The sequence below is a fragment of the Argopecten irradians genome, chromosome 11 (genome assembly GCF_041381155.1).
Source record: "Argopecten irradians isolate NY chromosome 11, Ai_NY, whole genome shotgun sequence".
NCBI classification, from domain to species: domain Eukaryota; kingdom Metazoa; phylum Mollusca; class Bivalvia; order Pectinida; family Pectinidae; genus Argopecten; species Argopecten irradians.
Genome location: NC_091144.1, coordinates 16841421 through 16855306, shown reverse-complemented (window position 1 = coordinate 16855306; position 13886 = coordinate 16841421). Strand labels below are relative to the sequence as shown.

At 32.4% G+C, this 13886-nt stretch overlaps 1 protein-coding gene across 1 annotated transcript in view; it reads right to left on the bottom strand.

Annotated features, from left to right (window-relative positions):
* Positions 1-13886, bottom strand: part of LOC138334858 (uncharacterized) — an 89629-nt gene that overhangs the window by 30318 nt on the left and 45425 nt on the right. The window contains 5 exon segments of the mRNA XM_069283642.1: positions 6404-6486; positions 7820-7841; positions 7843-7919; positions 8915-9044; positions 9545-9759. Of these exon segments, the coding sequence (XP_069139743.1) occupies positions 6404-6486; positions 7820-7841; positions 7843-7919; positions 8915-9044; positions 9545-9759 (527 nt within the window).

Below are 13886 nucleotides of genomic sequence, written 5' to 3'. Positions count from 1 at the left end.
GAAGGGTGTAGATACTTAAAATGCTTCTTTATACGTCATATTGTTGTTATATATATATATATATATATATATATATATATATATATAACTTACATGTACAATGTCAGGTACAAGGAATATAGAACACAGGAAATAAATGTTTTATAAGCTGAAGGCACTTCAAGTTTAAATACTGACTGTACTTTAAAAATCCCCTTGTCACAGAAGGCATCAATACATGCTGGTGGCAGGTGGATGACTAGTACCGTCTGGTAAAACAAACTATAGTGCTATTATTAGGTAAAATGATTAGTTGTGTTATACAGGAAATCATTATTTCATTACTATTATACAAATACTATTTAAAGCCAACAAATTCAAAGATTATTAAAATAAAATAACCTACATGGAAACTGTCCATACAGACACATCAAAACGTATACCCCGTACATCTTCAGTTGGTCGAGTGTGACGGAAACATAAGCAGTAAATTAAATAATAAAGCTGAAATTACCTAAATAATGTAAAATATAAATACCCCGAAAAATGTACACTTGAGTCTACTCCTCATCTAAATGGAAACAACTACACATCATTATGCGAATATGACAAAAGAGTTAACTTTTTTATGCATGAATTGACCCATTTACCCATGAAATGTCAAAATGGGGAAAGTTTTGATAATTCAGTAGTTGTGTCTGATGTATACTCTATTGACGCGTAATGAATGTAATACAAACAATGTAAATCAAAAACGATACGAATCAATGAAAATAATAAAAACAAGATTCAATAACATCAGCGAGCAGAAATTTGTTATACGTATCAGTACTATAAAAATTTCTGTTCTTAATTAAAAATACAAAAACTAGGTAATCAAACGCCAAAAATAGCCTATAGGTAACAAATTCCTATCGTTCATTTGTTATACCCAAGACCGATTGTAATTAAAAAAGAAATAGTTACATCAATATACCTGATAAAATACATACCACCAAAATTGCCTAATTAATGTTAAATTCGATTTGATTCGGATTCAATATTTTTTCATTTAAAATGTTGTGTTCCGGAAACAAATATCGAGCCAATTAGGAAGTCAGATTTAGAATGAAAACGGGAAAATTATAATAAAAAAACTTTAAAAAACCCATTGAAAACATTTTCGAATTAGAACTTTTACCACATATAACATTTAATACTGTTTCATTTAGACACGTATATTAAAAATAAATATAACATCATTGTAGATTTATAAATCACACGGATTTCTACATAATCTACATAAAAAAAATAACAGGTTTTCACTAACCCGATATTTTCTATTTTTGATCTCGTTTTGAAAAGGTCGTGTCATAATTCCGAGTGATTTCAATTTCAAGTGGCAGCTACACAAGTGATGAATGTTAGGGTCTCCAAGGTCAAACACCTTCTCCATGATGTATAGCATTTACACTTTATTTGGTGACAGTTTGAACACATGCAACTCATTATGCACACCGACAATGACAAAACCTTGTCATTTATTGCTTAAATATTAATATGTAGGTGTCGTAAAATAGCAGAAATAAATTAAAAACTAATCATGATGTTTGAAATATGTAGTGACAAACACTTACAGAAATATGAGTATTGTTTCATTGCTGTTTTTCCATGATCACTATTGCCAATAAGCGATTTTTTCGTGTGATGTTCATTGCTTGTAAAAAAGAAAAAAAAAAAAAACAGTAAATGAGATTAAGTGTTCAGGTCTTGTGCTAATCGTAGCCTAATTATCACCAATTAAATAAGTTACACTTCATTCACAGTAACACGATTTAATTGAGATAATAAAACATCGTATTAGGCTTGTTTTTTTACGTGAATTTGACCATCTCGTTACTGCAAATCAAAAATCGATGCTGATATAATTTTAGAGTAGATAATATTAAGCAAGGAAATTAAAATACCAAAGGAAATCAATAATAGTATTCATTATCGCTTGAAAACCAAGGTTTAAACAATAAAAGAGCCATATCTCTCTCTTGGAATCCTCCTCTAACAACGGCGCAACACCCATAAAAATTAATACTTTGACGTTTTGGATATCGATTGTTTTACAACATTGATTATAGATGGTACAGGAGAAGACAATGCAAAGATAATAATACAAGAATTACACACACCCATCAGAACAAAGACTAACCAAGCATGAAAGAAAGGTGAAAAAGAAGAGTAAGAAAAAGAGTTAGGAAATGTACACAAGGCCGGCAATGTAAATGAGATAGCATGCATGTAGTTTTTATTAAGATATCTTCTAGCAATGGCAATAGATATTTTAGTTAGTTAAGAACATTATAAATAAATGAAAATGATAATAGATAAATTAATATATAAAATGAATTTAAAAAAAATGAAAAAAAATGTCTGACAATAACATTTAGTATAGTTGAATTATAGTAAAAATGTCTAACAATTAAAATTAACAGTAAGGAATAAATAATAATGCCTTGGTTTTCTTTGTAAGTTACATTTGCCTACCAAAATGGATTGCTCAATTCACAAAAGTGAATTTTATCGTAATGTAATCATGATTAGTTGCCAAAGTGAAATTAACACACCTTGACACTACAAATATGTAAGAAAATGTTGTCTCAACGATCATCTGAGCATTGGCGATAGTAGCAACAAAAGTCATGATCACATATTGAAAGAGGGGAAGAGAATCCAAATGTCATATATGTCTTGCGGAAAAAGGATTGCTTCTCTGAACACGTTTGGTAACAATTAATGTGCTTGATTTAATTTCAACAATCGTTTAATTGGTTAAAGATTGGTTAACGCGGTGGTAATTGGTCCCTAATCGTCATCACTCATTTATATTCCATGTTTGCATTATAGAGTTATTCGCCCTTGCGGGTAGGTATTGATTGTGACGTCATGTATAAGGAAAACGACATAGGTTTCCCGTCTAGATCATGATGTCACAATCGATACCTACCAACACGGAAGATAACTCTGTAATATAATGCATAACAAACCGTGGTTGTACAGATTCTCATTGCTCCATCAAAGTTCGAAATGAATAATGTTCGTGAAAAACCACAATTTCTTTGAGTTGGCCATCGTTCTGACGATATATGCAGCGGAGGCGTATACTCCTCCTGATAAAAAGAAAATCCACTCGATTTGACTTTTCTGATAATACAAGGACTGAAATATGGGGTATCATTAACATTTGACATGAAGTTATAGGCATCAGTCTGGCCACCTGTGATATAAAAAAGTGAAGCTCCCAGAGTGATGAAGCAGCGGATTGGCTGTTACTTTGTTGTGCCGATAAACTAGTGCAACGATTATATATAGTTAATAGATTTAGCAATATGGTGGGAAACGGTATTTTAGAATAATAATGCACAAAATATGGTAGAGGTAAGAAAGTAACCGAAACTAATATTACTTCGGTGCGATATTTGTATATAATGCGCTTCCCGTTGTTGAAATGCTGTGGATAAAAAAAAGCGTAAAGTGTTGTATATTAACCATTCAATGTTCTACCAAAAGCAGAATTGTGAGCAGATATGCCCATAAAGGATGATTTTTAAGCGCGTGAACCCTGCGGATAAACATTGAATTGATATGTCTAAGAAGAGAAGAATTTCGAGCAGATCCAGAAGCAATACAACGTATATGACTGTGTATACATCAAAGATGTTGAAATGAGACAAAATACAATTACGTCACTGACAATGGAAGGTCTTATAGAAAGGGAACAATTAAAAGGTGCTGGTGTGTATATGGTGACAAACATGACTTACATTCTGATAGATCTACATAATAATTACTCAGCCAATCTAATCGGTAAATAAGATGAGGTGTCAGGAAGAACCAGAGACAAAAGCAATTTGTTAACCACCCATCTAATACATTAACACAGCCTATAACGATTGTATATACTCATTATAAGCATTGAGAACAAACGTTTTGTGAAAGTACTCTATCATAGGTGAGACAGATCCCTTGTATAGACTATTGAACTGATCTCATCACAAACCGTGCAGAACAGGGAGTTCCAATTTAAGATCCGAAGGATACTAGATATAAAGGTTATAAGCAACAACTTATAATTTAACCACAAATGACTTGGCAAAGGAGTCTTTCATAAAGGGCAATAAGAACCAACTAAAATGCCAACATGAAAATTTTTAGTATTTAACAGAAATTCGCTAACCAACGACAACATAATATTTACATGCACTCTTCTAACAACAAATAACTTACTGTAGCAGTGGCAAGATAGACTAATAAAAACACTAGTTACGTAATAACTTTCATGAAAATTTGAATAATGCAAAATCCTGTATAACCGAGCCAACTCTCATGCTATATATGTCGGGTTTCCTGAAACTCAAAAGTTTTAATCGGTAAAGTATGATCAAATAGTTTTAGGAAGAGTTCTATGTGAACCAAAGTTATTTTGTCTACTGGAACAGACATAGTCAGACCCACACCACTGATGGATTGTACGAGACGGGACAAAGCGCTTGCAATTACCAGTAGACGCTCCACATAAAACGTCCTTTTATTTGGTAAAAATATTCTATAAAAACAGTATATTGTCCTACGGAGTGATGAAACAAATATGCTGCATGGTTTGTAAATAGTAATTCAACACAATCGATATGGCTATTGTTTTTGTGATATAATTAATAATTTATCTATAAAACCTGCTATAAATGGACAATAAATACATTCCATGCACCTCGTTGGCGGGGTGGACGAGAATGTACAATAGGTAAGACTTTAACGTTAGTTAGACGCAAGGAGTGGTGACAACTAGACTTGAATTGAAGTCATAATAAAGCTTTATGCATTATTTTCAAAATCATTAAATGACATGCAAATGGCAATAAAGTGGTGTTCTTGTCATATTTTCGTTACAGTACCATGACTAAATATGTATACCGGTATATATGAAAACGATATGGGAACATATGATGGCCCTTTAGGCCCCAATATATAATTTAATGAATTAATGAAAATGTACAAAAAACAATTCTTAACATGCAGGTTTCATATTTATGATTAAAAGTGGCAATAAAATTGAAGATGTTAGAATATGACTTTAAATGATCTTTGATTTATGATGTTGAAGTAAAGCACAAATCAAAACCAATGAAGAAAATAGTTTTAGTAGTTTCTTCGATATGTAAGTGTCGTCGTGATAACAAAGGAATAATCTCATAAGGAAACAGAATGAGACAGCGAGAGCTATTATGGATCCATTTTATTTACTTTCATCGCTCTACCAGACGATCACCTTGGAGGCAAAATATGATACAATGTCAAAAAATAATATGTTCAAGGAAGTCGTCCATAATAAGTGTCAGGGAAAATTCTGACAATAGAAAACCTTATATGGATTATCCATCAGGGAAGTTTCTACATAACAGGCTACCTAAAATCCTTGTTTAGACATATGCAAGTAATTCTTTATTATAGCTGTTGGGCTTTCTGAATTTCTGAATAGCTTTTCATAACCACGAATCATGTAAAGTGTTTTATCTTGAAGGAGTGAAAGGCATTAGCAATAAAGTTCTTGATATTTATTCTCATGATTTATTTAGGTTCAGGTTCCAATTATGATCACCTATAATACCATTTTATAAGTCACCATAATTTTAAAGAATCATTACACTGAATAATTCAATATCGCTTCAAGTTCCATTAGAACTATGAATCGTTTTAACTATAGATGATTTGTCAATCCAGATTTGCGTTAGTTTAATTGTACCGAGTGAGTGATGTAGCTCCTTAATCCTTATTTCAAACATACATATTTTGGAATGCAGGGATGAATTCAAATCATTTATGTTATGAAACCCTCATACAAGTCATTATCTATTTTGCTTCTATCAAATCTTATTTTTTGTTATGGTCTGACGCCTATTACTTATTGTATTTTTCGCTATCTCTATGGTAACGACTTCTTTTAACAATCGACATCAGACACCGGAGAACTAATAATAGTTCGAATGCAAAATTGCAGAAAACTTAGCAGAATTATCATTCAGCATCACATCACATATGTATCCCTGTATTATTGAGATCTGCTAATCAGCAAAAATCACTCAATGAAAAGCCTTGCAAAACACTTGTCGCACTCAAACCCCGTCTTATTTAATAAAATTCTTGTCTTAAGTTGCTTGCCTTGTTGATTTGGTTTCATTTCAATGCGGAGCTAGGGCTCCCTTGTTTATGATGTGTAGGCTGTATCTGACGGTATATAATTTGGGAGGCTGCCGTATGGCTGCGTTACCTCCATCGGAAACACACACACCCCTTTATTTAAAAATTTCCCTGCGAACAAAAGCATCGATGCAAATAGATAAAGTGATGTTCATAAGAAATTAGTGGCTTTAATGACAATGTCTTAAGAGATGTATACCTTTATTTCCTCTTCAACGAAGTCACCTCTCTTACTTTGTTTACAGGTAGGCAACCAATAGATCTTGTAGAAACACGATTTATCTGTTTAGAAAATGAAAAAAATACAATTTAACAATTACCGTACTCGATCCAATAAGCGCCTCTCCCCCTTTTGATTCTTCAATTTCAAGTGTCCGGGCTTAAATAAAGACTTACACTATCTGTACTGTATAGGTTTGCACTTTGTTTTTGCAATAATTTCGTCGTAGTAAGCATCTTTTCATTTTCTCAATTTTCTAAACGCCCCGGGCGCTTATGGGATCGAATACGGTACGTCTGGATTTTGGCTACGAGGAGGAACAAGGAATATGATTACAATGTGATTTATGACTGAATTGAAGTTTTGCTTGTTTGAGAAGAACAGCACTATAATTTCTCTTATGATGTCTAGATGATTTTGATTATACTTTGACTACAGTTTTGATACAAAATGGTTGAATTAGCGTAGTGTTTATCAGTCATCAGTGCTGCTGAAGGATTGAAGCACACGTAACACCCATATACCATCAACATTATATTGTCCTCTATGGTAAAACTAAAAGCATTTAGTTGCAGTTTTAAAATCTTTACATACATTGCACGCGCGGGTTAGCTTGTATGATTTTCTTTCTACATTTTGGAATAATATAAGTTAGAATAAAGCACAACAAGAACAGAGCCCCAAGGACATCGTAAAAAGAACGTGCGGGAACCTAATTGACTTAATGCGGGTTATTTCCAGAATAGTAGGTTTGAAATATTACCTGTATTCATTACAAACCTAATTACTCTCGTCCGCTATGTATTAACTATCATTGTATATAAAGAGTATATACGTATATACTAATATAGGATAATTTCATTATCATTCTAATCAATGCACCCACCAGTAAAATGTTATTCTTAATCAATCAAAATACATATTGATATATTTATAAGCATACAGTTATCACTTTAGACCAAAGAAGAAGGCAATAAATATACGCATGTATTTAATCATATCTCTATTTCATTTATATCTAAATGTTAATACTGAAAATAATAGCTAAATTTTAATAATGAAAATAATCGATAAGTGGTTTGTAGAAAAAAAAACTTCATTAGATTATATTGCTATTATTGGTGAAATATTCCATTCAATTAATTGCTGTGCTCTTTTGCAAGTGTTTCCTCTTCAATCATAAAACACACAATATGATATTATACAGCCAACGTGAAATGACTAATGAATAAGGTAAAACAAAGTTTGTTGTTAAATCGCACCACGATATAATATCAGTAGTTTTATTTTCATTCATCCTTGAAGACGCATATAGATACTTCTTGAACAAAGTTTAGAATAGTCCATTGTGAAATATCAGGGGCGAATGAGTTAATATTTTGTATTTATTAATACCTTTAGCGGCACTCCAGCTGATTCCTAGCGCTGACAGCCTGTTTGAAATAGACCTGCCTTTCTATCTCCACGTTACCCGGAGGACTCGGAATATGGTTGTCTGAAAACAAAAAACAATCATTGGTAGAAGTTGTTTTTATTTAACAATTAAAGGATTGTTATATTTACATTTTACTTTCTAGTTCAAAGTAAATCATAATTTAGATGCGAGTGAACATTTGAATTTCCTGCTCCAGCCATTTAACCTCAACAGCCAAGTTCAATGCGACAAAAATAGTCCCTATAGAATTAAAAGATAACAAAATTTCAATTTTTTAATAGCTATTCAGTTTACTTTCAATTATTCAGACATTTAAAAACATTTTTTCCATAAGTTTCATAACCAAAATGGTGTCGGTGAACAAAGACTCACATTCATTTATGTAGATATTACTACACCAAGTCTAAGGCTGCATTTATTGGCTCATAATGCAGATCACGATTATCATAAGAGTAATGGGAGTCCCAGTGGCAAAATGTAAATATAAAAAAAAAAAAAACCATATTGTTGTTCTGTTGTGATACGCATTATCTTTGACTTAGGATAAAACACTATTTTTTCTTCTGGAAAACAAATTAAAGGTCAGAAGTATTTTTTGACAAAACAAAACAAATCGTTACAATAATTTAAAGCTTGTTATAGTTGCATTCATATTTCACGGCTTCGTAAACGCACTTACATCGCACAATCCATTGAAACCTATGGAGGCTGATTTTGATGCCAAGCACCATGCGACAGTGCGCCAAGCAATGAGTAACAGTGCAATAATGAGCTATGCGACAAAATGCAAAGTTAAGAGCGACATGCTACACTGTTGGATTGTCGTATTTTCACATGGTGCTTTGTTGGACTCTCGCTCTTCGCTTGGTGCATTGTCGCCCTGTCGCATGGCGCACTGTCGCATTATCGCATAGTAGTGTCACCACTGTGTCAGCGCGACATCAGCGACATGAAAAACCGCTAATAACTCAGTGTTTACCCGGTCCGCTATACAGCATAGACAGACGCAATAGAAATGCACATGGACAAATACATTTTTATTTACTTATACTTACCCGACAGTGTTGTTATGAACTCCGACATCTTCGTGTCATCCACTATTCCATTCTCCGATACAGCCGTCACTTTGAAGCGATATGTTGTATTCAATGTCAAATTTCTTATTGGCAGAAACGAAGAACTCGTCTAAAACAAAATATGTGTATAACCTTATTTGTTCATTGGGTCATGAAAGCAGGAATAATTACAATAAAGTTAAACACGATGGAAGTTGACAGTACAACTGTTATTTGAGAAGAAATTTGTTTCCTTTTAAGTTTTGCATGTATTCCCTGCCTGTACATTTCTAATAAAGGTGATGGCATCTACATATCATTTGAAAGAAAAAAGTTTTTTGGTTATTTCAACATGAATGTTTCACTTTCATTGCCAGCCTAATATACGATACAGAAGTACTAAATATGATAATTTTATTAATGCTAATCATGCTTTCAAACAAGAATGCGTCAGTCAACATTGATTTATTCATTATCGACATTTTCTTCATTTTTGAACCAAATGGAGTCACCACAGCTACACTGACATTATTGCAAATTTCGTACTAATATTTCTGTATTATCCTCCAAATTAAGGACTCATGACCAATTTATAGATAATAAAATCAGTTAAAAACAATGAAATGAAACCTTTCCAATTGAAGCCCATTTAGATTCCCCTGTGGTGTTCGAGTAGCGTTGTAAGGATATAACAAATTGCAATTGTGGAAGTTCATTCTGGTCGGCCTTGTAAATGTCCCATCTCAGGTACACAGTAGCCACATGGGGACTGCCAGCTTTTACACTGTCCTCCGTATACATGCAGACGATCTTCGGGTCAAAGGTCGTAATCTGTGATGTTTCGTCTGGGAATGTTTGTTACAAGATCATAATTATGTATATTGTAAATATCTGGCAAATGACAGGCATATTAATGGCAAATATATTACGATTATATCAGCTGTCTCCAAACAGCTAAAAAGAGAATTCCATGTATTGGTAGATCTATTTCCGTGAAAATGTCTTTTTACAACATAAATGACATCCACGTAGACTATAATTTTGTTCTTATCAGAAATAACAAAGCATAAATGATTGACATAGATAAAATATGGTATATCAAAACAAAAACGAAGCTAAATAATTAATATGGACGATCTTGGAATTTAGGATGCGTCAGTTTAATGTGACATGTAAACGTTTTGTAATAAATGCAGTACGCTACACTATCAATTATAACGTGTAAACGGTTAAAAGCGCACAGAATTATGTTAAAACAGAAAGTTTGAAAATATAATGAATCTAGTTCGTGTTCGTTATTTCGACGTTCAAACGACAAGATATCGTACTGCGGATCCCAAACCGAACACCAACAATCGAAAACGCGTTATTTATGGACGTAATTGTAATATACATTATATTGTCCAATGAAGGCTAAGATACATGGATAAATTCCCTTAGTACCTCTATTTCACTTTTGAGATGGTTCTGAATGCTCCTAGATGTTTTCCTTTGTTATTAACCAGGTCACAGTAACGAATTTGAACCTACCTTTTTGTCCGCATCGTTTTCACTCGATATATCCCTAATCTTTTCTTATTTTTCCCATTGATCCGATGATTTTTACGTTTTTACTGTTTTTATCCTTTCCTTTGCATTCTGATTGCGCTGTTCTGAGATTGCGAAAATTATCAATTTGTTTTCTAGCTGTTTCCTATCGTGTAATTCAGGTTTTGTTTTTCAGTTTGGTGATGGTTCGAAATATCTTTCTTTTGAACGTGGTAGATATTTAACGAAAGATTCTTGAACCTGGAGCTCTTCATAATTTAATTTCAGTAAACGATCTTATCAATAACTTAATGATAATCAACTGTATTTACAGTGGATGAGATTGCTTAGCCAACGGCTAATATACTGCCTGGTCCTCGTGTTAGTAAAACATATATTAAATTGTTAGCTCAAAGAACACGATAAAAATATAAAAATGTGACCAAGTTATTTCACAGTAGCTAAATCAAAATCCGGAATTCATATTATTCTATTCCCCCCCCCCCCCCCCCCCTTAGCTCTCCTTATCTTTCGGCCCAATAGGATTCTATTTTAACGAAACACAGAACCACATACAATCAGACAAATTCTTAAAATCCATATATCTATAGTCTGTCACATCAAGACATCTGGTACAGAAATCCTCATTACAACCATTACTGGTTTGGCTTCTTTGTCGTTAAATACCTTCGTACATATATTACTATCCCGTTGATCGATATTCCATGGATCATGGGACTTGAAGCAGAACGTATACACTCCCCTAATAACGGCTGTTTTCCCAGTAACATCTTCATTATTTCTTGAGTAGTCAAACTACACATGTTCATGTACATTCAGGTCAATTTCATGTGATTTTTTCAGGTCAAATGTACAAATGGCAATCTAGTTAAAAACATGATCTGCAATTGACCAAAAATTGATTGAACTTCCAATGAATATTTGTTCAGATCACTTTGTAGAATTAAGATATATTTCTATTTTATATGAACATTTACAGATGATATAAAGCCTTTTTCAAGTCAATTTCACCTGAAATCTGGAATTCGTCAGGCAAATTTGACTCGTCAGAAAAATTTGAAATTGAACTGAAATACACATGAAAATCGTTACCTTAACGTGTTTCCTCTGAAGTTATGAATAATTTAATCTACTTGCTTTAAACATAACGAATCAAACAACTCCATAATCTTAAAAAATGGTATTTCATGTTATATATACAGGTATATTGATTATTTATTGGCGTTTAAGTATAGTGATATTTATGTTTTATAATAGAAAAGGAAATAAAAATAAAGTGTGATAACTTCAAGTCCTGATCAATGAAAAATATTTTTTTTGTGCTTAAAAAGCTCGATAAAACTAAGTTTGATTTACTTGAATACTGACTTAATGAAATCCTTTTTTTTTGTAAATTGTAATTATCACCATTTTGATCTGTTTTGGATAATTGTTAGGATTTTTATCTCGATATGACCAAAATATATCCCCAACAATAAAATATAAAGAGAAGGGCAACATTTGTTTTTGAAAAGAGTAAAAATATACATTTATTTCGATCCTGTTACAGTCCATACATCATAAAATATTATGTTTAAGATATGTGTTTATGGAATGAATAAACCTAAAATTTGAATTTCAATCTAAAAAAATGATAGATTCATTTCCGCATCGTTAGGAAAGAATGGTAATTAAAAACAGAAAATCTTTCGTTTCTTTAAATATATCAAAATTACGAGGGAAAACAATATCATAATTACTAAAAATACCAATATATTACACACGAGGTTGTTGCGGTTATTCATAAGACAGGTTAAACATTAAAGAGACAATTCACTCAGGCAAATTTTTTTACATAACCAATAAGCAAAATATAGCATAAATGTATTGTTCTACATTTCTTATGAAACATATAACGTAAAACATTGACAAATTCCACGACATTGTTAAGTATCTTAATTAATATCGTTGAAATATCAAATCGTTGACCAATACGATTAAGCAGGTACAATATTATCTGTACCCATACCCGAGCCAAAGTCACGCACGTTAAACAAATGAACTACATAACCACTGAGAAGGTGATAAAATGATTTTTAGCCAAGACAATTCACCTATTAAGGTAAACACACTACTGTCAGAGCGATTTGAGCAGTTCTAGCCAAAAGTTGCATTACTTTACGAGCAAGGGACAGGGTTCGGCATACAAGAAGTTCGACCACAGTGTGTAATGGCGGACAGCGAGCAAGTTTGAATATTTCACACACATGTCACCACCATAGGCGTTTCAGGCATATCACAGTAAACTGCCATTAGAACTTGTTTTATCTGATATATATACAAATTTTAATATTCTCTTAGACTGAATTGTCCCTTTAAAGCAGTCGAAACAATTAATCACTAAGTTTATCCGTTATATCTCCTCCATGAATGTCGATTATGTCATGGCTATGAAGTTAAGGAATATATAATACGCATACATAGAAAATATCTGGTGAATACTCTCGGAGATAGTATCAGTTACGAACCCAGCCGCAAGAGAAAAAAGTATATTGTCTTTCTCACATATGAAGAAATCTCGGTCTAGTTGCTTTCTTACGCAAACGACATGTTATGCCCTTTTCATTATTGCAAAAGCAAGGCAAAGGGAAAATTAAATGGCTATTAAATTGCACTATAACCAATATGATCTTATTAACATTTTCTACTTTTTTTTATTGTATTTGTATCTCGTTATGTTTCTTTCATTTCAATAACATTAACATCTGCATCTGTTTCTACTAGGAATTTTCTAAAACAAGAAAAAATATTGATTAAATAATATTGGATTGACTTTTATGGTATAATTGTTCAACAAATCATATCTTTACAATTTTTCATTCCTTTTAAGTCAAACGTTTTGTTCTAAGAACATAATGCAAATAATGTGGCCTAACCGTATTTCAGAGGTGTATTCATGATTTGGAATTAAGACTGCAAAAGTCAATTTTGTTCGTTGTAAAAGTTGTATCCGATGGTTTCGCAACTCCTCTTCTTTAATTAACAAATAAATGAACGATATGAATATCCTAGAGTTAATACTCCGCACGGCTTGATTTTAAAATCCATACGTCTATCATTAGTTGTCAGGAGTTAAAACACAAATTTTAATTTTAATTTGATTTTAATGTATTCATTTTAAAAACAACTGAACGAATATAAAACAAACAAAATGACATGGTGACAAAAGATAAAAATATCTAATTTGATAGTTATTATTCATTCCTTTGGGGCACAATGTCTAAAAACGAAGCGAAATATTCCGGAATGTATATCAGTTGAATTATACATGTGATTAAGTTATTATACTTCAAGCTTCTAGGTCACCAAAGCTAGCTCATGAATAGCAAGAACATTCCATTTTAAAAATTATAGTTTTACCTTCCCGTTCGATATTTTATTTTAG